Source organism: Leucopleurus acutus, assembly GCF_964270905.1.
Source record: "Leucopleurus acutus genome assembly, chromosome: 17".
Lineage (NCBI taxonomy): Eukaryota > Metazoa > Chordata > Mammalia > Artiodactyla > Delphinidae > Leucopleurus > Leucopleurus acutus.
In genome coordinates this window covers 83,970,746-83,990,164 of record NC_139159.1, presented here as the reverse complement: position 1 = coordinate 83,990,164, position 19,419 = coordinate 83,970,746, and the positions used below count along the sequence as shown (strand labels likewise).

Here is a 19,419-nt window from a genome sequence, read left to right as displayed (position 1 = left end):
CCTGGCTGGTGCTGGGCCCGATAGGCTCTCTCTGGGTAGAAAGGGGCCCCCAAGCCAAAGTCCTCTGGGGTTGGGGGCAGGGTTGGGCAGGCATTCTTTGGGCAGGGTGGGGGAGGGGCAAGAGTATTTTTTCTTCGTGTAACTATAAATTCAGAATCTATCCCGCATCCCAACCCGCCTGTGTATAGAGATATAAATAGAGCGAAAGATATAAGAACTAAATTTGCTAATGACATAGTCTTAACCCAAATGTTATTTATTTGAGGCTTCTCCCGTCCTCTGCAGACAAGTTGAGATCATTCCTTCATTTTCTTCTCCACCCTCTTGGCTTCTGACCAAAAATCAAACCCTGCCCCATCCCCATCCAGGACCTGCAGCAGATGAGAGGGAAGGAGCCCTGAACTGGGGGACCAGAGGGGCACCGGCGACTGCCCTTCCTCGAGGCCAGAGCCGGGGCGGGGGGGTAGGGTGGGTGGGTGGAGGGGAGGTATCTAGACTCTCAGTTTGTACATTTTCCAATTTGTAATTTGAGTTCCAATTGTGGTAAAACTTAATTTCTCCCCGGTTATATATATATATATATATATATTTAGAGTTGAGTTTTTATTTATTATTAAGAACAAAAGGACCCAGTCCTGCCGAGGCCTGGTGTCCACTGGGGGAGCGTCCTCAGTCCGGGGGTCTCGGGGCCTGGGTAGGGGCGGCCCGGCCACAGACTCTCGCTCTGATGCACGGACTCGAGAGATGACAACACTTTGTGTGAATAAAGTACGTATGGACACTTGCGAGCCTGTCGCATCCCATTCCTTCCAGTTGCGGCGGGGCAGCTATCAGCGGCCAGTCGGTAGCTGGTGTGGGCACCAGGGTGGAAGCCAGGCCAAGGGAGAATGAATGGGGGCAGCAGGGGGTGGGGGGGAGAGCAAGGCAGCTTCCCGGGAACGGGGACGAGACTCCAGGTAGGCGCGCAAGGTGCGAGGCACCTGGGGTATCACAACTGAGCCCGAAAGCCCTGCTTGATTGGGAGGGGGGCTTTTTCTGAGCTGCCTTACCCGCAAGCTGGCATAGGCTTCTAGGCAGTGTTTATTCACCACCTCTCCGTTCAGCACCCAGCTGGACAGGCAGATTGCCCCACCGGGGTGGGGGTGGGGGGGTCCTAGGGGTTGGGGGAAGAGACAGGGCGGGTACCTCGCCCACGTGAGAGCAACCAGCCTCCGAGGGCGGAGGGACAGGGCCCGCATGCCCGGCAGCGCCCCGTCCCCAGCCCGTATCCCTGTTCCCGAAATCGCCCGCACCCGCGTCTCACACCCGAACCCCACCGTCGGGAGGCCCCGCCCCCCACCCCTTTCCCAGCCGGACGGCAGGGCGGCGCGCCCCTAAATCCCAGAGAAGGAAGTGTCGGAACCGCCCGGGATCCGGGGAACAAGCAAAGCCCGGGGGGTGGGGACGAGCTCCGCGGCCGCCGCCGGAACCCAAAGCGCGAGGTCGCCGACACCAGGGGACTTACGTTAGCGCAGCACCGCCCTCGCGTGACCCTCTAGCCACTTCCGGCACGGAAGGACGATGTGGGCGACGCGCGGAGTGCTGCGGACCTGGGCCCTCGGCTTGGCGCGGTCCCCGGGGACCCGGGCCTACGGTGGGGGCGGGGGCGTCTCCTACACGCAGGGCCAGAGCCCAGAGCCGCGGACGCGCGAGTACTTTTACTACGTGGATCATCAGGGCCAGGTGGGCGGGGCCGGGGCCTGAGGGAGGCTCCCGTGAGAGGCGGGGCCTGGTGCCGGGTTTCTGCGGGTCGGGGCCAGAGGGAAGACCCTGTGAGGGGCGGGGCCTGAGTAGGCGGGGTCTTTAAAGTAAGGGTACCCGACCTCCTCAGTCGCGCTGGACAGACTGGGGCGCCCGGCCCCGACCCCAGAGGGTTAGGTCCGAGCGGCCCACCTCGCACACGTGGTTACGCCCTGCGCGCTTTGCATCCCCAGATCCTGCGGCCCCCAGGTCGGGGCCGCCCCGCCTGCTTTGGAAGCCCTGGAGGGGGCATCCTACATATACAGGAGGAAGCAAGTCAGATAGCCTCCGCGGAGGAGGGGCACATCTCATTAGAAACTTGAAAGGGGGAGGGAAGAGGCGCGGGAAAGGCATGCCAACCCAGAGGACCTGTGCATGAGGAAGCAAGGCCGGGGGTGCGGGGTAGATGTGGAGAAAGAAGTCTGCAGGGCCCCCAGGCTTACCTTCCACGCGCCTCCCTGCACACGGTGTGCACAGACGAGCAAAGAAAGCGGACACTGGCCCGGGCTCAGGCCCGCCCAGGCCTTCTCTCCCTGGGGCCGGCTCTGTCGGGATTCCCCCTGGAACTCAAGGGCCACGGTCTGCCTCTCTACAGCTTTTCCTGGATGACTCCAAAATGAAGAACTTCATCACCTGCTTCAAAGGTACTGATGCGCCCTCCTCCCCCACCTTCCCTCTTCCTTCGGGGAAGGCCCTGAAGGGCCCCGCTGCCCAACCACACCAAGGGCACTGGCTGTCCCGCGCTCAAAAGCCCCCTATCTAGAGTGAGGCCTGGGAGGCTGTCCGACCGCCGGCGTCTGCCCTTGGTGTGACCCAGGGCGAGCCCCCTGCCTGGGGCAGTAGGGCCTAGGGGGCCTCGGGGCCCGGCATGCTGAGCAGTCGCGGCCTCCCCCCCACCACAGACCCGCAGTTCCTGGTCATCTTCTTCTCCCGCCTGAGACCCAACCGCAGCGGGCGCTACGAGGCCTCCTTCCCCTTCCTCTCGCCCTGCGGCAGAGAGCGCAACTATCTACGCTGCGAGGACCGTCCCGTGGTCTTCACGCACCTGCTGGCTGCTGGCTCCGAGCCCCCGCGCCTCTCCTACTGCGGCGGCGGCGAGGCCCTGGCCGTGCCCTTCGAGCCGGCGCGCCTACTGCCCCTGTCCTCCAATGGGCGTCTCTACCACCCGGCGCCGGAGCGCGCGGGTGGCGTGGGCCTGGTGCGATCGGCTCTGGCCTTCGAGCTCAGCGCCTGCTTCGAGTACGCGCCCGGCGCGCCCGAGCTGCCCTCGCACGTGCGCTGGCAGGGCAGCCGTTTCGCCCTCACCATGGACCTGGCCCCGCTGCTGCTCGCCACCCCGCCGCCCTGAGCGGCGGGCTCGCAGCCGCTGGCGCCCCCAGCGCCGCTGCGCCCCCAGGGCTGCGTCGCTGCGCACGCGCCACCCGGAGAGAGCGCTGTCCCAGTGCGCGTGCGCGGCGGAGGTGCGCCGCGGCCCCGCCCCGCCCCGCCCGGCGCTGTCCGAGGTGCTGCCGCGGCCCGAGAACCGACGTGGGGAGGGGCGGGGTCACGGGTGCTCTACCCCGTCCGCACACCCCCGGCCTGGGGCGTCCTCGGCGTCCTCGGGTTCGGCCAGCGCTCGCGACGGCAGACCCGGGCTGCCGGGAGGGAGGTGCGGGGGCTCCAGTGCGCGAGCGCGAGCGGCGCCCGCCCCTCCCCCGCCCGGCGCTGCTCTGTGGGCCGGCGTTCGGCGGGGGAGCCGCGCCGCAGGAGTGTCAGGTGAGGGGGCGCCCGACCCAAGGTCAGCGGGCGTGGGGGCGGGATCAGGGGCCATCCCGGCTCTGTCCCCGGCGATCACCGAGAAGGGCGTGCGACCTGGCGGGGACCACGCCCTGCCCTGAACCGGCCCGGGACAGGCCGCGCCGGAGCAGATGCAAGGGGCGCCTTGGGAGATCAAGGCACCCGACTCGGGCCTCGCACTGCGCTGGAGAGCGTCACAGGGCTTCCTCCATTACCCCTCCAACCTCCCCTCCCCGCACAGATGGGCTCCCTGGAGACAGTGACAGCCTTCTCCAAATCCAGTATGTGACGCCCCGCCCCCTGCCCAGCCAGATTAGGGGGTTCTCCGCTGAGTAAAAGGATTTCTGGCCTGGCCTCCCCTGCTCTTCCTGCTTGAATCCTCAATGCTGCCCAGGCCAGCCCTTCCACACGAATCAGCATCTAGTGGGTGTCCGTGTGGGCAGCAGTCCCCTGAGTCTTGAGGAGGAGATCAAGAACCTTCTCTGTTTGAGAGGCCTTGCCACTGGAAGGTAGGTGGGCGCCCTGGGCCAAATCTTTTGCTCAGGGAAATGGATCCTGGGGGCTCAGAGTATGCCCCCTAGTTCTCGGGGTTCTTCACACACCTTCTGAGACATCTGGGAACTGCCCCTGCCTGGGCCAAAGCGATTCCATTAAAACTTTTGCTGTGCCTACTTTTTTTATTTTTTTTTATTTATTTATTTTTTTTTTGCGGTACGCGGGCCTCTCACTGCTGTGGCCTCTCCCGTCGCGGAGCACAGGCTCCGGATGCGCAGGCTCAGCGGCCATGGCCCACGGGCCCAGCCGCTCCGCGGCACGCGGGATCCTCCCGGACCGGGGCACGAACCCGCGCCCCCCGCATCGGCAGGCGGACTCCCATCCACCGCGCCACCAGGGAAGCCCTGCTGTGCCTGCTTCTCTTCAGTGATCTTAAATAATCATGTGAGTTGCAATTTAGAGCAAGATTTAAACAAACACCAAGGCCACTTGGTGTCTTTCCACATGACTCACTCTCCCAGTAGGGAGACCAGGTGAACAGGCAGGTGTTCAGAGCAGGGACCATTTGAGGTGGGGCTGGAGGCTAGCTGATAGCACACCCTCAGCCCTACCATCCATGGCTTCATACTGGCTGGCTTCTCAGCCCAGGTCCCCACCTTTACAACTGGACTCATTGTGCCTTGAACTAGACCCAGGCCTTCTCCTCTCTCTAGGATCACAGCTGCATGTGTATAAACCCCAAAACACTACACACTCCTTCAGAGCCCAGGAGATCAGTGTTCCCAGAGCCTACTAAACTACACTAAAACCCAGTTAGTGGCCCAAGGCCCCTCTTTCACACCCCAGCCATTCCAGGGCCCCACCTACCCCCAAAGACGGATGCACCTTTCTCGGAGCCAGCATGGAGAACACAGTCCCACAGCTTCTGAACTGGCTTTCCTATTTGTCTCATCCCCCAATTGTCTAACAATTTCCCTGAGGAAAAGCTCTAATTCTACCTAAGCTGTTCTACCAACCCCCACCCCCAGGAGGGCAGGGCCAGAGGCTGGACAAAACTGTGCCTGTGGCTGGCTGGTGGCTCCCCTGAGACCAGTTGTGCTCATGTCCTCCATCAGTTCACAACAGGTGAATCCCAGGGTTGGGGTCATAGCATGAGTTCTAGAGACAAAAATGCCTAGAGTAAACCCTGGGTCAAGGTTAGGTGAGGGCAGGGACGGACACTAGCAGCGTGGAGCCTTGGGCAGAGATGGGATGGGGAGAGAAGTGGGTTGGGGTGGTGTAGGCTCTCCTTCTGTGGCCTGTGTGGCAAGACGGAGGACATGAGAAATTCTAAACCGAAACCCGATGCCCCAGATCTTTATGCTTTTTTATAAAGGAAGGCAATGAACGTTTTATTTTATCAGTTTCTTGAACTAATTTCAAACTTCAAAAATCAGACACGGTGTGTACCTCCATCCGTGCTTTTCACTGGCTCTCAAATGTTAGGGACAGGCCTGACAACCTGTGTTTCAGGAGGCACATCCCATCGGAGCCAGACTGTAGGAAGGCTGCTGCGAAGGCTGCAACTTCGTGGCCTGCGGCCGGGTCCCGCAAGAGATGGCCCCAGGGGCGCCCGCACTGCTGCTGCTGTCGCTGCTGTCACTGCCGGGTCTCCCGCCTCGCGCTGCCGCCTGCCCTGCGGCCTGCCGCTGCTACAGCGCCACGGTGGAGTGCGGCGCCCTGCGGCTGCGCCTGGTCCCGTCCGGAATCCCGCCCGGGACGCAGGTGGGCACCGACTGGGGCTGCGGGCCAGGGGTGCCCGCGACACGCAGGGATGGTGTGTGAGCCTCCCGGTGGGTGAATGGGGCGCCCTAGGGAAAAGAGAGACCCCCTCAGCGGGGTAAACGCCCTCCCTCCCTCCTTCTGGCACAGACGCTGTTCCTGCAGGACAACAGCATCGCGCGCCTGGAGCCGGGCACCCTGGCACCCCTCGCCTCCCTGCGTCGACTCTACCTGCACAACAACAGCCTGCGCGCCCTGGAGCCAGGCGCCTTCCGTGCGCAGTCGCGCCTGCTGGAGCTGGCGCTCACCGGCAACCAGCTGCGCGGCTTGCGCGTTGGCGCTTTTGCCGGCCTGGCCCAACTGCGCGTGCTCTACCTAGCTGGCAACCAGCTGGTACAGCTGCTGGATTTCACCTTCCTACACTTGCAGGTGAGGGGGGAGGAGTGGGCAAGACGGGCAAGAGGTCCTCCTGCACTGCCACCTGCCTTACCGGGCTGGAGTAGTGAAGGGGAGAAAAGGCAGCCCAGTCTAGCCTGGTAAGAAGGGGACATGTCCCTCAGGGCCCCTTTCCCTGATGACCTACTGTCCCTGCTTCAGCGACTGCAGGAGCTGCACCTGCAGGAAAACAGCATCGAGCTGCTGGAGGACCAGGCCCTGGCCGGGCTCTCCTCGCTGGCACTGCTGGACCTCAGCAGGAACCAGCTGGGCACCATCAGCCAGGAGGCCCTACAGCCCCTGGCCAGCCTGCAGGTCCTGCGCCTCACAGGTACCTCTTTCTGGGGGCAAGGGACTCCCATGCAAAGGTAGCTTCCTTGACCACAGTGGTGGCGGTAGGTAGCCGGCCCAGCTGTGGAGGGGGCTCCAGTGGCAGTGCTCTGGGGGGGTCCCACCACCACCCATAGCCATGACAGAAGACTGCTAGGAGTAGGGGTGCTGGCCGGGTTACTGTTGCCTAAGGAAGACAGAAAAAGTATGAGTCCCTGAACAAACTGACACAGCTGAGCGGCTCACACACTTTAGGGCCAGGAGAGGGCAGGCAGGCAAAAACTGGGAAGATGAGACCAGGACTGGGGACATTTCCTGGAGACAGCACCCGAAGACAAGGCTGGCAGGATATGCAAGGTTTTAGTGCAGGTGGGATATCTATGTGCACACAGAGGTTCCCCCCAGATAGCAAGACTTGTCACAGGGAGAGACATCAGAGGAGCGGGGGCTTTCTCAGAGATGGGTGAAGTAAACTGGACGTGCATCACAGAAAGGAGATGGGGGCGGGGTTGGCTGCCCACACTTAAGGAGACTGGGCTCAGAGAAGGGGTGGCAGGGGTCCCCAACTGTGGGAGGTGAGAAAGGGGCTCCTGCTCTGGCCAACAACCTCAACCACACACGCTGTGCTCTGGGGCCGCCCCTGAGCTAGCTACCTGTCCGCTGCTGCTCTGCCCACAGAGAACCCATGGCGCTGTGACTGTGCCTTGCACTGGCTGGGAACCTGGATCAAGGAAGGGGGCCAGCGACTGCTCAGCTCCAGAGACAAGAAAATCACGTGTGCAGAGCCCCCCCGCCTGGCACTTCAGAGTCTCCTGGAAGTATCTGGCAGTAGCCTCATCTGCATCCCACCCTCTGTGCACGTGGAGCCGCTGGAGGTGACAGCCAACCTGGGTGAGGACCTGCGGATTGCCTGCCAGGCTTCCGGCTACCCGCAGCCCCTGGTGACCTGGAGAAAAGTGGCGCAGCCTCGCGAGGGGCCGCCGCAGGCCCAGGCCCAACCTGGAGGCGGGGTGCCGGGCCCAGGTGGGCCCGGGGCATCCGACACGGGCAGCGGCATGCTCTTCCTCACCAACATCACCCTGGCCCACGCTGGCAAATACGAGTGCGAGGCCTCCAACGCCGGCGGCGCCGCCCGCTTGCCCTTCCAGCTTCTGGTCAACCTGTCCCAGCAGCTGCTGCTGGCGCCTGCGCCGCCCCGGGCCGGCGACCCAGTCAGCCACGAGCACCTGCCCGAGGTGGGCGGCATGGCCTTTCGCGCCCTGGGCCTGGCCACGCAGACGGCCATCGCGACGGCCATCGCGCTCCTGGCGCTCACGGCGCTGCTGCTGGCGACCATGATCTGCCGCAGGCGGCGCAGGCGCAAAAAGGCACCAGGGCCTCCCGGGGAGGGCGCGCTCTTCGTCAACGATTACTCGGACGGGCCCTGCACCTTCGCGCAGCTCGAGGAGCTCCGCGACGAGCGGGGCCACGAGATGTTCGTCATCGACCGCTCCAAGCCGCTCTTCGCCGAGGGCCCGGCGGAGGCTGCCGAGGGCGCAGCGCCCGGAGTCGCACAGGGTCTCCCGCTGCAGCCGCCTGCCGCCTACGAGATCCGTTGCTGAGGGGGGCGGGGCGGACGCGCGCTGATGACGCGGGCCCCGCAGATTGGCCGGCTCGGCTCGCCCTGCGCATGCTCCAGCGCGATCAGTAAAGGGTGGAAGCTGCGCCGTGTCGCGAGCCGTATATGGGGTTCCTGGGCGTCGGGCGGGGCGGAAGCACCTGCGGACCCCTGAAGATGGAAGTTCTGGGGCGCGAACGGACGGTAGCCAGGGTAGGCTTCCAACGCCCCACTGAGACCCTCCAGAAAAGACCCCTGCCCAAATAACCAGACCTTCAGCTCTGCAGGTCCGCCTCGGGCCCCGCCGCCCCAGGAAAAGCCTGAACCTCTCTGCGGGGAGGGGCGACGGACTGTGGAGATGTCTAGAGAAAAGATGGGGCGGCAGGCCGTTAAGACATGTCACCCAGTGGCCAGGCTGGGGGTGAGAGCAGAGCAAGAGACAACTCACTCTGACCAGTTAGGACAGAATAATTAGCCACAGATTTAAGTTCTAAGCACACTGCACGTTTGTACCTTAACGACACCCTCTGGCCCCCAAACCCGGCCGACAGGCAGTCTCCTGTGTGCCAGGGAAAGGAGAACGTTAAGAGGCCCCAGAGTGCCTGGGAGCCCAACCCTCCTTGAAGCAGGCCCCTGTCCAAACTTCCACCCCAGAGCAGTCTGCTCTTGGGGAGGGCCCAAAGGAAAACATCCTCCCTCAGCTCATAGATCCCAGGAACATTCCAAGGAGAGAACCAGGACACCGGAGGGCGGCTAAGTGCAGCCAAACCAAGCAGGGCCATGTAGGCCTGGAATCCAGCCCTCAGGCCCACAGATGGTCAGTGAGTCAGGGGAGCAAGCGCAGGACAAACTGCACAGGGCGCTGCACAAAGCATGGGCATGCTCAAGGTGCGCCCAGGAGCCAAAAAATCGGAGACTAGTGCCTTCGTGCCAGGCCTCCAGCAAGGTCCCAAAGGCTCTGACTACCCAAGGGGCAAGAGGCCTCCAGCAGCCCTGGACCGCAGGACAGCCTAACTCTCACCCAGAGCCTGGAGATCACAGGCTAAAGTAGTCTGCAGCCAGGCGCCCATAGATGTCTGTGGTCCAGAGCACGTGGGCACGGCCCGAGGCCAGTAGCAACTGGTGCAACTCAGCCTCCACGCGGGCAAACTTCTCCTCATTGATGGAGGCTTCCAGCAGGACAGAGGCAGGCGGTGGCCAGGGCAGGCCCTCATAGCAGTCCACGGGGAAAGGGTGCACCACCGTGCGCAGCTCGGCCTGTGCCACCGAGTCCCTCAGGAGCTCCTTGAGGCCCGCCATAGACAGCGGGTTGCCGTAGAGGCCGAGGTAGCGGAGGCTGGCACAACGAGTCAGCACAGGAAGTGTGGCCAGCAGTTGGGTATCGGCAAGCTGGCACTCGGTCAGCTCGAGGTGCAGCAGCGTGGCTGCTGCTGCCTGCAGCAGACCCTGGAAGGGCTCCAGCTGGCTGCCGGACAGGTCATTGCCACTCAGGTCCAGCTTCTTGAGGTGGACAGCATGGGGGCTCCGTGCCAGGAAACGCAGGTCCTCAGGCAGCAAGGCGCAGAAGGCCAGCTCCAGGCTCTCCAGGGGGCTCTGCAGGGTGCTGCAGAGGACACAAGGGGTCACAAACAGGCTGGGCCAGGGGAAGGCCTCCTGGAGGGGAAGGGAAGGGCAGGGCAGGGCAACAGCAGGGCCTGCTCACCTGAGCAGCTGGTCCAGCCGCCCCGAGAGAAGAGAGGAGCCCATGCTGAGCTCCCGCAAACAGGTGAAGCGGCCCATCTGGGCCAGGAAGTAACGGAAGTTGTCCTCGCCGTCCACAGAGGGCTGCCGAGAGTCCCCGTGCACATAGTGTAACCGCAGGCTGGCCAGGTTCTGGAAGCGGGCTACGTGTGGGATGATGACGGACAGGCCTCGCAGGCCCAAGTTGTTGAAGCGCAGGTCCACGCGGCGCAGGCAGCCCGCATCCAGAAGCTGCAGCAGGGCCACGGTATTGCGCATGGGCAGGTCCTCAGCCCGCAGGTCCCGGCAGCAGAGCCGCAGTGGACTGCCCGCGCTGCTACGGAGTGCCTCCCGCAAGAACGCGTAAGAGGCCCGGTTCACCCGCAGGTCCACACGCACCTCCACAGGAACGGGGGCCAGGCCGGGCTCTGCAGTCCTGCCCTGCTGCTGTGCGATGCACGTGCGGGCCACAGCTGCCGTGCAGTCCCACATGCTCATGGTGCCCGGGTCCTGCTCCACGCCGTCATCCAGGAGGCCCGTCATGTCCAGCACCCGCAGCGCGTGCTTCCTGGGAGCACGGGTGGGCTGAGGCAGGAGACAAGGGAACACAGCCCACACCCACTCCCAGCCACCTTAGGACAGGAGCAACATGCCCGTTCCTGCATTGTGCTCTTGCACTAGCCTGGAACCTCTTAGGAGACCCTCTCTGCACCCCCCAGGCCCGAGGGCCCCTCCAGTGAGCCCATACCTGCAGAGGGGCTGTGTGCCAGCCTCAGTCTCCGGGGTGTGGAGCCGGGCAGTCAGCCCCAGGATCACGGCTTGCATGCTCTCTGTGCTAGGCCGCTCCTGCAGCAGGGCCCGGCTGCAGTGGGCACACTCCTGCAGCAGCTGCTGGAAGCTAAGCAGTGGAAAGGGCCACGTGTGCACCAGCTCGCGCAGCACAACGGTCTTCTTGTCCATGAAGGCCACTTTGAAGAGCAAGGGGAAGAGCTCTCGTGGCAGCAGGGGCAAGGCCTGGCAGGCAGCTGACTGGCACTGGAGCACCTGCCGTGTGCTCAGGAACACAAGGGTGTGCATGGTGCTGGGCCGGGCAGGAGGCCACCTGCAGGGAAGGGCCCTTCAGTGGGGAGGACAGACCCCAGGCCTCCACCCCCTCCACGCGCTGGTAGTGGGAAAGCTCAGCATGGTGCTCGGCACAGAGTGGAGAACCATGGCACCAAAGAGCAAGTGCTAGGTGCTTTGCCTTAGGCTAAGGGTAGTGAAAAGGAGAACGAGGCCACCCCCAGTCCCCGCCCTCCAGCACGGGGGCCTCCCTAGGGAGACAAAGCCATCGAGCAGCACATAGACAGCATGGCACCAGAGATGACCAGCTTGCCTGCGTGTGCTTTTGATGGCTGTTACTCTGCAGGGCCCACCATCTGTATTCCAGGCCTCCCAAATCACAATGCCACTTATCAGAGATCTGCTCTTCTGCCCTTCCTTAAAAGTAGGCAAAAAAAAAAGCCCCCCTATCCCCCAAGCACTAGAGAGATGGGATACTACCAGGGGGCTGGAAGCTGCATCACAGGACCCTCTCCCAGCCTCCTCAGAAGCCTTGGGAGGCCGCCGTTGCATTCTGTGCAGCACAGCAAAGAAGAGTTGGAAGTACAGATGCAGTTTAATAAACAGCAGGGCAGATAGAAAAGACCAGAACCCAGACAACCCTGAGTCCAAGGGGCCTGAGTAACCCAAGCCCTCAACACGAGCCCCGGTTCTAACTACTGTCTTCTAGGAGCATTATCAGGCACGGAGACCCTGGAGATTTACAGAAAGAATGCCTCACCCATCGAGATCCTCGCCACCTGCGTAAACGTCTCTCTCATCCCTGGAGAACCATGTTAAGAGACCAAGTCTCAAACCCATGGGATTCAGAGGCCCCAAATTAGGGGCCTTTGCTCAGATGGGTAGAGGCAGCTGCCAAAGGGACGTCCAAACTGACAAGGAGCACAAAGGACGTGCCCGAGAGCACAGGGTACCTGGGTGTCAGCTCTGCTGCTGACTTACTGTGCGCCCGCCTGGCACCTGATCCTCAAAACTGCTTCTGGGTCATCTCCCTGAAAACAGGTTAGACAACTAAGACCTAGGTCTTGCCCGACAGAGGTCACAGCCTGGGTGATGAGCTCGGGAAGGGTGGCAGCCTGGCTCCAGAGCCCCTGCTCTTGCGGACCTCACACACAAGTCCTTAGAACACTGGTTCCTGAGAAGCCCGGGACGTCAACCCTCGGCCTCGCTCTGCCTGTGGACAAATCTCGCGAGGACGATTCATACCTCGCTGTGACAGGACAGACCAACCAAGCACCTGTCACGAGAGGAAACGAAAGCAGCCAGTATGGTCACCGTGGGAGGAGCCTCTGTGTAGTGGCCGCCGTCCCCCCCACCGGCCTGCGGCTCCGCCGTTTCCCTGAAGATGCCCCCGCCCGGCTCCTCCAAGCCTCGAGCCGCGGGAGGCTCTAAATCCGACGCCCTCCGCCTTCCGGGCGGGGTCTGCCCCTCGAAGCCTGCGCGTCGCCTCCTGGGACCCGAGGCCGCTCAGCCCGGCACCGTGCTCCGGGTCCTCCCCTGCCCGCAGCCACACCGCCTGGGCTCCCACCCCCGCCTCCCGGGCGGCGCCGTCCCGAGCGCCCGCACCGGCCTCGTGCGGCCAGGCAGAGACGGGGACACACGCCGCCACGCTCCGTCCCCGGCCGGCAGCCTGCGCTCACCGGGCCCGCAGACGACGCCGCCGCCGCCGCCGGCCCCGCCTCGCCGTACGCCGCGCCCCGCCCAGCGCCGCCGCGCGCCGCGATGACGTTACGCCCCCCATTGGCTGCCGCTTCAGGGCCCCGCGGATTGGCTGCCCCGGCCCGGCGGCCGCCGCGTCGCCCCGCCTCCAACCCCGCCGAGCGCCCCCAGTGGCTGGCGGGCGGCGTCGCCCTCCTGGCGGGAGATTCCTGGGGCGCCGGGCGCGGGGCAGGGCGACCATGGAGCAGCTGCGGGATGTGCGGGAGCGGGTGCAGGCGTGTAAAGGGGGCGCGCGTTTCGGCGGCGGAGCGGGCGGTTGCCGGGCCAGGTGCGGGCTGCCCGTGGGCGGGGAGCTGAGGGAGCGGCACCCGGCTAACGCGCTCCCTTTACAGGAGGACGTGGAAGCGGCGCCCGAGGAGACCCGCGGTGAGCGAGCGGGCGCGGGGCGGAGGCAGCGGCCGGGGACGCGGGCAGGGGGCGGGCGGCCTCCACCCCCACGCCCAGCCGAGCCCTGCCTCCTGAACACCGACACCCACCCCCGTCCGGCCCCGCCCTCAGCGCTCCACCGGGACTACCGCACCCTGAAGGAGGCACTGGGTCAGGCCGGCGGCGTCGGGCCTCACGGCTCGGAGCAGTCGCTTCCCGCGGCGGCGGCCGAGGAGGTACCCGGGCTCGACATCCCAGCCTATCGGTCAACTTCCTGTATGCCGGATCCAGGAGGAGTCGCGACCCAGGCTCTGTGGGGCAAAGAACTCAGGGGGCGGGCTGACGGTGGAGGAAGGACAGCCCCCACCCTCAGGTCTCCGGGGCTGGAGACACCTCTGTTCCCCCCTGCGCCAGCCTTTCCGTGGCCTAGATCTCTACCGTCTCTTCCTGCAGATGCTGGAGCCCAGCTGCTGGGGGCCCCACCTGAATCGGGCCGCGACCCAGAGCCCCCATCCTCCATCAAGGCTCAGCTCTCAGGGATCTGTGCATGACTACGGGAAGAGGCTTAAGGCCAACCTAAAGGGCAGTCTGCAGGTGAGGGTCGGGCAGGCAGTGCATCCAGCCTGGGTCCAGAGCTACGCTTGGCCCAGAAGCAGGATCAGCAGGCAGCCAACCCTGTTAAGTCTTTCACACGTGTTCACGTGCACACACACAACTCCAGCATTTCCCAGAGCGCAGCTCTCCAGAAGAGCTCAGCGTCGCCTCTACTCTCGACTTCTTTTACGTCCCAGCCTTAGGTTTGTCACATCGCCCAGCTGTTACAGGTGGGGCCTCCAGCAGGTTTCAGAGTCTGCAGCACCCCAAGGGCCTCAGTTCCTGCTTGCTTATCTCTCCCTCCCAGGCTGGGCCAGCCCTGGGCCGAATACCCCGGCTTACACGAAGATCCTCCTCCAAGATGCCTTCCCCAGGGCCACCAGGCACAGGAGCTGCCACCATCTCTCCAGAAGAAGTCAGTGAGGTGCCCCCCCAGCCTCCCAGGCCCGAGCTGAGGCCAGGCCGGCCCCAGCAGTTGAGGGCATCCCTGAGCCTGCGGCTGGGCTCCCTAGACCCAGGCTGGCTGCAGCGGTGTCACAACGGGACCTCAGATTTTCTGGGGGTTCCCAGGGCCTGCCAGCCTTGCCTGGGTGCAGAGGAGTCCCAGCTTCTTACTCCAGGTGTTGCATCTGTCTTCGGTCCCGGCGCTGGCCCTGAGGTGCCTTTACGGGGCCCAGAGACTCCAGCCCTACTAGCAGCTGGTATCAGTGCAGGGAACTCTCAGCCTGGTACCCGTCAAGGCAAGAAGCGGAGATGGAGTGGGGAGCTGGAGGGAAGCCCTGCACAGACCCAGCAGGACAGCGGCCAAGCAGGACCCCTGCCTGCAGAAGCTGGGGCTGCAGTGCCTACAGAAGACTGTCCAGGGCAGCCTGTGCAGGCACAGCCCCCCAGCAAGCCCCCAGCCCCCAGGTATCGCTGCCCTAGCCTCCCAGCAGCGCTGCCTTCAGTCGCGCCACGGTGGGGAGGGCTGTGGGTGCAGGCGACCTGTGCGTCTCTTCTAGGCCTGCTGTCCAGAACAGGGGGAACTATGTGCGACTCAACATGAAGCAGAAACGCTGCGTACGGGGCCCGGCCTCCAGGGGCAGGCTCCTTCGCAAGCAGGTGAGAAGGTGGTGCCGGATGTTCCCGCCCGCCTGCCTTGCTTCTTGTTCTGTGAGTCTCCTTTGCGCCCCACCAGGTATGGAAGCAGAAGTGGCAGAAGAAAGGACAGTGTTTCGGGGGTGGTCAGCGCAGAGCCACAGCCCAGGATTCTTGCTCCCAGTGTGGGCAGCTCAGTCACGGGGCATCCCAGTGCCCTCAGCCAGGTGAGGCCTCTGCCCTGGGGGTGGCTTGGGCCAGCGCCGCTCGCAGGGGTTGCTGTGCTCTTTGGGGAGGTGGCTCTAGCTCAAGGAAAAGGCCCTCCTAACTCCTGCCCCTGGCCCAGAACTTACCCTGGCCCCTCAGAAGGAGGGTGGCAAGGATGAGGGGGGCGCACAGACCCGGGCCACGTTCGAGGAGGCATCCCAGAGAGTGGGCGCTGCCTGCCGCCAACTCTGGTGAGCAAAGAGGTGGAGGAGAGGTTGTAGCAAGTGGCTTTCTTGCCAGAGTGACCCCAGACCAGCCCGGAGCTCCTGTCCTACCCTGTCTCATCTGCTCTCGGCAGGTGAAGAGGACACAGAGCCTGCAGGGCCTGAGCTGCTGGTGCCCACAGGGCAGTCTGTGCCCAAGGCTCCTTGTCCGCCTCCTGTGCCACCACTCTATCCGCCAGGGCCTTTGGGGCAGGTGGTAGGTGAGTAGACGCCTCCCAGCTCCAGAGCCTTGACTGGGAGGTGGGGGCGACTCGGGGCCATGCTGACTGATATCTGTGTCCACAGACACGCCAGCTGAGGTGCTTCAGGCCCTGGAGCAGCTGGGGCACCAAGCCTTCTACCCTTTGCAGGAGCGTGTGGTCATGCGGATCCTGTCTGGTGAGTACGGCCGGCAGGGGGCGCGGTGGGACTGCGGCTGGGCCACAGAGCTGTGCTCTTGACCCTCTCGGTAAAACCCAGGTGTGTCCACGTTGCTGGTACTGCCTACGGGGGCTGGTAAGTCCCTGTGCTACCAGCTCCCCGCACTGCTCTACTTCCGGCGAAGCCCCTGCCTCACGCTGGTCATCTCTCCTCTCATGTCGCTCATGGACAACCAGGTTGGTGGACAGGGTCTCTGGGTGGGTGCAGAAGGCGAGAGCTGGCACCCGTGGCTCTGCTGACCCGCTTGGGCTGCTGCTTCTTGCCCACCCCCACCCCCGAGTGGCAAGTCGCCAGGCCATTTTCAGCTCTATGAGCTGGCAGTGGCCCCAAGGCAGCAGGGACACAGCTGGCTAGACCCAGGCCCACCCACAAGAGGAGCAGCTTGGGGGAGGGGGCGTCCCCATGGGGACCTGTCTCCAGTGCTCCTGAGTCCAAGCCCACAGGTGGCTCTGAACCCTTAGTCACAGGACCCAGGACCTGGGTTTTTCCCCCTCTAGATCCTGGAGGGGACACAGCAGTAGTTGTCCGGCCAAACCATTCTAAGAGGCATGTGGGGAAGGGCCAGGGCTGGTGGCCTGTGACAGGCTGTGCTCCTGTACCTGCAGGTTTCCGGCTTGCCCCCAGGCCTGAAGGCGGTCTGCATTCACTCGGGGATGACTAAGAAGGAGCGGGCCTCCGCCCTGCAGAAGGTAAGGGGCCCTCACAGGGCGAGAGCGGCAGAGGCAGCAGGCAGACCCCCTGGGCGGTGCTCCTGACCTTGCCGTCATCCTCAGGTTCGGTCAGCCCAGGTGCAAGTGCTGATGCTGTCGCCAGAGGCGCTAGTTGGGGCGGGGGGCGCTGCCCTCCTCGCTCAGCTGCCACTGGTCGCCTTTGCCTGTATCGACGAGGCCCACTGCCTCTCCCAGTGGTCCCACAACTTCCGGCCCTGCTACCTGCGTGTCTGCCAGGTAAGCCTTGTGGGGGGGGGCGGGGGGGGTGCTACGTGAGCAGACCAAGGAAGGCTGGGCATCTCACCACTCCTCTCCACGCAGGTGTTGCGGGAATGCGTGGGTATAAGCTGCTTCCTGGGTCTCACAGCCACGGCCACGCGCAGCAGTGCCCTTGACGTGGCCCGGCACCTGGGCGTGGCCGAAGAGTCTATCCTCAGGGGGCCGGGCACCATCCCTGCCAACCTGCACCTCTCTGTGTCTTCGGACAGGGACCCAGAGCAGGTAAGCACGCACGCGCGGGCCGAGCAGAGGCCCTGCCTTCCGACTGCTCGTGCTCAGCCTCGTTCTCTCCAGGCTCTGGTGACGCTGCTGCAGAGTGATCGTTTCCGTGCTCTGGACTCTGTCATCGTCTACTGTAACAGACGAGAGGACACGGAGCGTGTCGCTGCCCTGCTGCGCACCTGCCTGCGTGAGGCCCAGGCCCCAGGATCCCGAGGTGAGGTGGAGGCAGGCCTGCACTCCACAGATGGGCCCCGGGCACATGCCCGACCTGACCATCATGGGTCTTCCCTGCAGGCCGAGCCCCGGAGGCTGTGGCTGAAGCCTACCATGCCGGCATGGGCAGCCGGGAGCGGCGGCGGGTGCAACGGGCCTTCATGGAGGGCCGGCTGCGGGTGGTGGTGGCCACGGTGGCCTTCGGGATGGGGCTGGACCGGCCAGACGTGCGGGCCGTGCTGCACCTGGGGTTGCCCCCAAGCTTTGAGAGCTACGTGCAGGCTGTGGGCCGGGCTGGGCGTGATGGGCAGCCTGCACAGTGCCACGTCTTCCTCCGGCCCCAGGTGGGTACCCGTCCCCCCACCGCTCCCCCAGCCCCGCCCCCTGCTGCGGCCCCTCATTCATGCTGCTCTGCTGCAGGGTGAGGATCTGTGGGAGCTGCGCAGACACGTTCACGCCAACGTCATCGACTTCCTCGCCGTGAAGAGGCTGGTGCAGCGCGTGTTCCCTCCCTGTGCTTGCGCCCGGCAGCCCCCAGAGCAGCAGGGAGACGAGAGCCAGGAAGAGCACTCGGCCAGGGTCCTCGTGGCTACATCTCCCCAGGACGCTGACCATCCCAGCCTCGAGCACACAACCCGGTGCCCGGGCCACAAGCGGGCGCTCCCGGTGCAGCCAACCGTGCAAGCCCTGGATTTGCCCGAGGAGGGTGAGGAGCAGGGAGCGTGGGGGGGGGGACACCCCAGCACCCCCGCATCTTCTGAGCCCTGCTCTGCCCCCAGCCATCGAGACTCTGCTGTGCTACCTTGAGCTGCACCCACAGCGTTGGCTGAAGCTGCTGGCGCCCACCTATGCCTGCTGCCACCTGCGCTGCCCCGGGGGCCCCACCCAGCTCCAGGCCCTGGCCCGCAGGTGAGCGCAATCCCACCCCGGGCTCAGGACCGGGACAGAGAACCAGGGCTGCCAGTCACACGTCCCTTCCCCTGGTACAGGTGTCCCCCACTGGCTGTGTGTTTGGCCCGGCAGTGCCCCAAGATGACAGGTGGGGGAAGCAGTTCTGTGGAGCTGGACGTGGTCGAGCTGGCAGACTCCATGGGCTGGGAGCTGGCCCCCGTGCGGCGGGCTCTCCACCAGCTGCGGTGGGATCCAGAGCCCGGGACAGGTGCGCCCGCCCCCAGCCCTGCTTGCCTCCTGTTTGCCGCCTTTCTGCCAGTTTCTGACACCCTATCTGGCAGGTGTGCCTCAGGGCACGGGGGTGCTGGTGGAGTTCAGGGAGCTGGCCTTCCACCTGCACAGCCCCGGGGACCTGACAGCCCAGGAGAGGGACCAGATCTGTGACTTCCTGCACGGCCGCGTGCAGGCCCGTGAGCGAGAAGCCCTGGCCCGCCTGCACTGCACCTTCCGGGCTTTCCACAGGTGCAGGAGGGGCTGGGCAGGGCCTGGGCCACCCCATCCTCCCCAAGGTGGGCCGCTCTGACAGGTTTTCCCCACCCCAGCGTGGCCTTCCCCAGTTGCGGGCCGTGTCTGGAGCAGCCCGATGAGGCACGCAGCGGCAGGCTCAAGGCCCTGCTCAGCCACTACTTCGAGGAGGAGTTAGAAGCACCGCGGGGCGTGGAGGCCGAGGAGGACCCTGAGCCAGGACAGGCCAGGGTGAGTGTCAGGGCCTCCGGGGAGCGGGGAGGGGGAGAGGAGGAGGAGTTGCAGAGAGGACGCACCCCTGGCTGCAGGCACACACCTGCCTCCCGCCCCTCACCGAGCACTGCAGAACAGCATGCCACGTGTCCCCACCGGCAGCTCCAGGACTGGGAGGACCAGATCCGCCGGGACATCCGCCACCTCCTGTCCTCGTGGCCAGAGCAGCGGTTCTCGGGCAGGGCTGTGGCCCGGATCTTCCACGGCATCGGTGCGGACCTGGGAGGCCCAGCCCTGAGCAAGGCGGGGGCTGGGGGCAGACCTGGCCGGAGTCGTCAGAGCCGTGTCTCCTCCCACTGCAGGAAGCCCCTGCTATCCGGCCCAGGTGTACGGGCGGGACAAGCGCTTCTGGAGAAAGTACCTGCACCTGAGCTTCCATGCCCTCATGCACTTGGCCACAGAGGAGATCCTGCTGTGGGGCTGCTGACCACTCTGCCGCGGAAGGACCCAGTTCCCCCACGTCACAAGCACGGGCCTGAGCAGGGGCTGCGTGGCCACAGCATGGGGGGCTGTCAGGTGCAGCAGGTCCTCGAGGCAAAGATGGGCGTAGATATCAGTGGCCAGGACAGCGACCAACCACTCTGGACAAAGGCCACCACCAGTAGCGTGCAGAATAAAGTGCAGAATAAAAGATGCTCGAGCCATT

At 64.6% G+C, this 19,419-nt stretch overlaps 4 protein-coding genes across 5 annotated transcripts; 3 read left to right on the top strand and 1 right to left on the bottom strand.

Moving 5' to 3' along the window:
- Positions 1-1,560: 1,560 nt before the first annotated feature.
- LOC309974128 (UPF0598 protein C8orf82 homolog) lies at positions 1,561-3,444 on the top strand (the record flags this gene model as incomplete). Its single annotated transcript, XM_082858584.1, has 3 exons — positions 1,561-1,722; positions 2,375-2,423; positions 2,682-3,444. The coding sequence occupies 3 exons, from the start codon at positions 1,561-1,563 to the stop codon at positions 3,125-3,127; spliced, it is 657 nt and encodes a 218-aa protein (XP_082714710.1). The 3' UTR covers positions 3,128-3,444.
- Positions 3,445-5,460: 2,016 nt separating this feature from the next.
- Positions 5,461-8,291, top strand: LRRC24 (leucine rich repeat containing 24). The gene is made up of 4 exons (XM_082858535.1): positions 5,461-5,814; positions 5,962-6,240; positions 6,409-6,577; positions 7,255-8,291. Exons 1-4 carry the CDS (start codon positions 5,647-5,649, stop codon positions 8,175-8,177), a joined length of 1,539 nt encoding a protein of 512 aa, XP_082714661.1. The 5' UTR covers positions 5,461-5,646; the 3' UTR covers positions 8,178-8,291.
- Positions 8,292-8,451: 160 nt separating this feature from the next.
- On the bottom strand, positions 8,452-12,254 carry LRRC14 (leucine rich repeat containing 14). Of its 2 annotated transcripts, XM_082858424.1 has the most exons (4): positions 12,200-12,254; positions 10,641-10,994; positions 9,876-10,460; positions 8,452-9,776 (listed from the first exon to the last, which is right to left on the bottom strand). In XM_082858424.1, exons 2-4 carry the CDS (start codon positions 10,967-10,969, stop codon positions 9,209-9,211), a joined length of 1,482 nt encoding a protein of 493 aa, XP_082714550.1. In that variant the 5' UTR covers positions 10,970-10,994; positions 12,200-12,254; the 3' UTR covers positions 8,452-9,208. The 2 variants fall into 2 exon arrangements, with proteins under 2 accessions (XP_082714550.1, XP_082714551.1); XM_082858425.1 differs by lacking the exon at positions 12,200-12,254 and having other exon boundaries at positions 10,641-11,454.
- A 637-nt stretch (positions 12,255-12,891) lies between these two features.
- Positions 12,892-19,401, top strand: RECQL4 (RecQ like helicase 4; the record flags this gene model as incomplete). The annotated part of the gene is given in 23 exon segments (XM_082858473.1): positions 12,892-12,939; positions 12,942-12,980; positions 13,045-13,078; positions 13,211-13,314; positions 13,532-13,672; positions 13,980-14,581; positions 14,674-14,773; positions 14,850-14,976; positions 15,315-15,440; positions 15,526-15,618; positions 15,700-15,836; positions 16,266-16,349; positions 16,434-16,607; positions 16,692-16,871; positions 16,944-17,085; positions 17,166-17,428; positions 17,505-17,790; positions 17,864-17,993; positions 18,074-18,243; positions 18,317-18,497; positions 18,578-18,731; positions 18,876-18,984; positions 19,076-19,401. Coding segments are annotated over 23 exon segments (3,549 nt in total). The 3' UTR covers positions 19,201-19,401.
- Between the last annotated feature and the right edge of the window lie 18 nt (positions 19,402-19,419).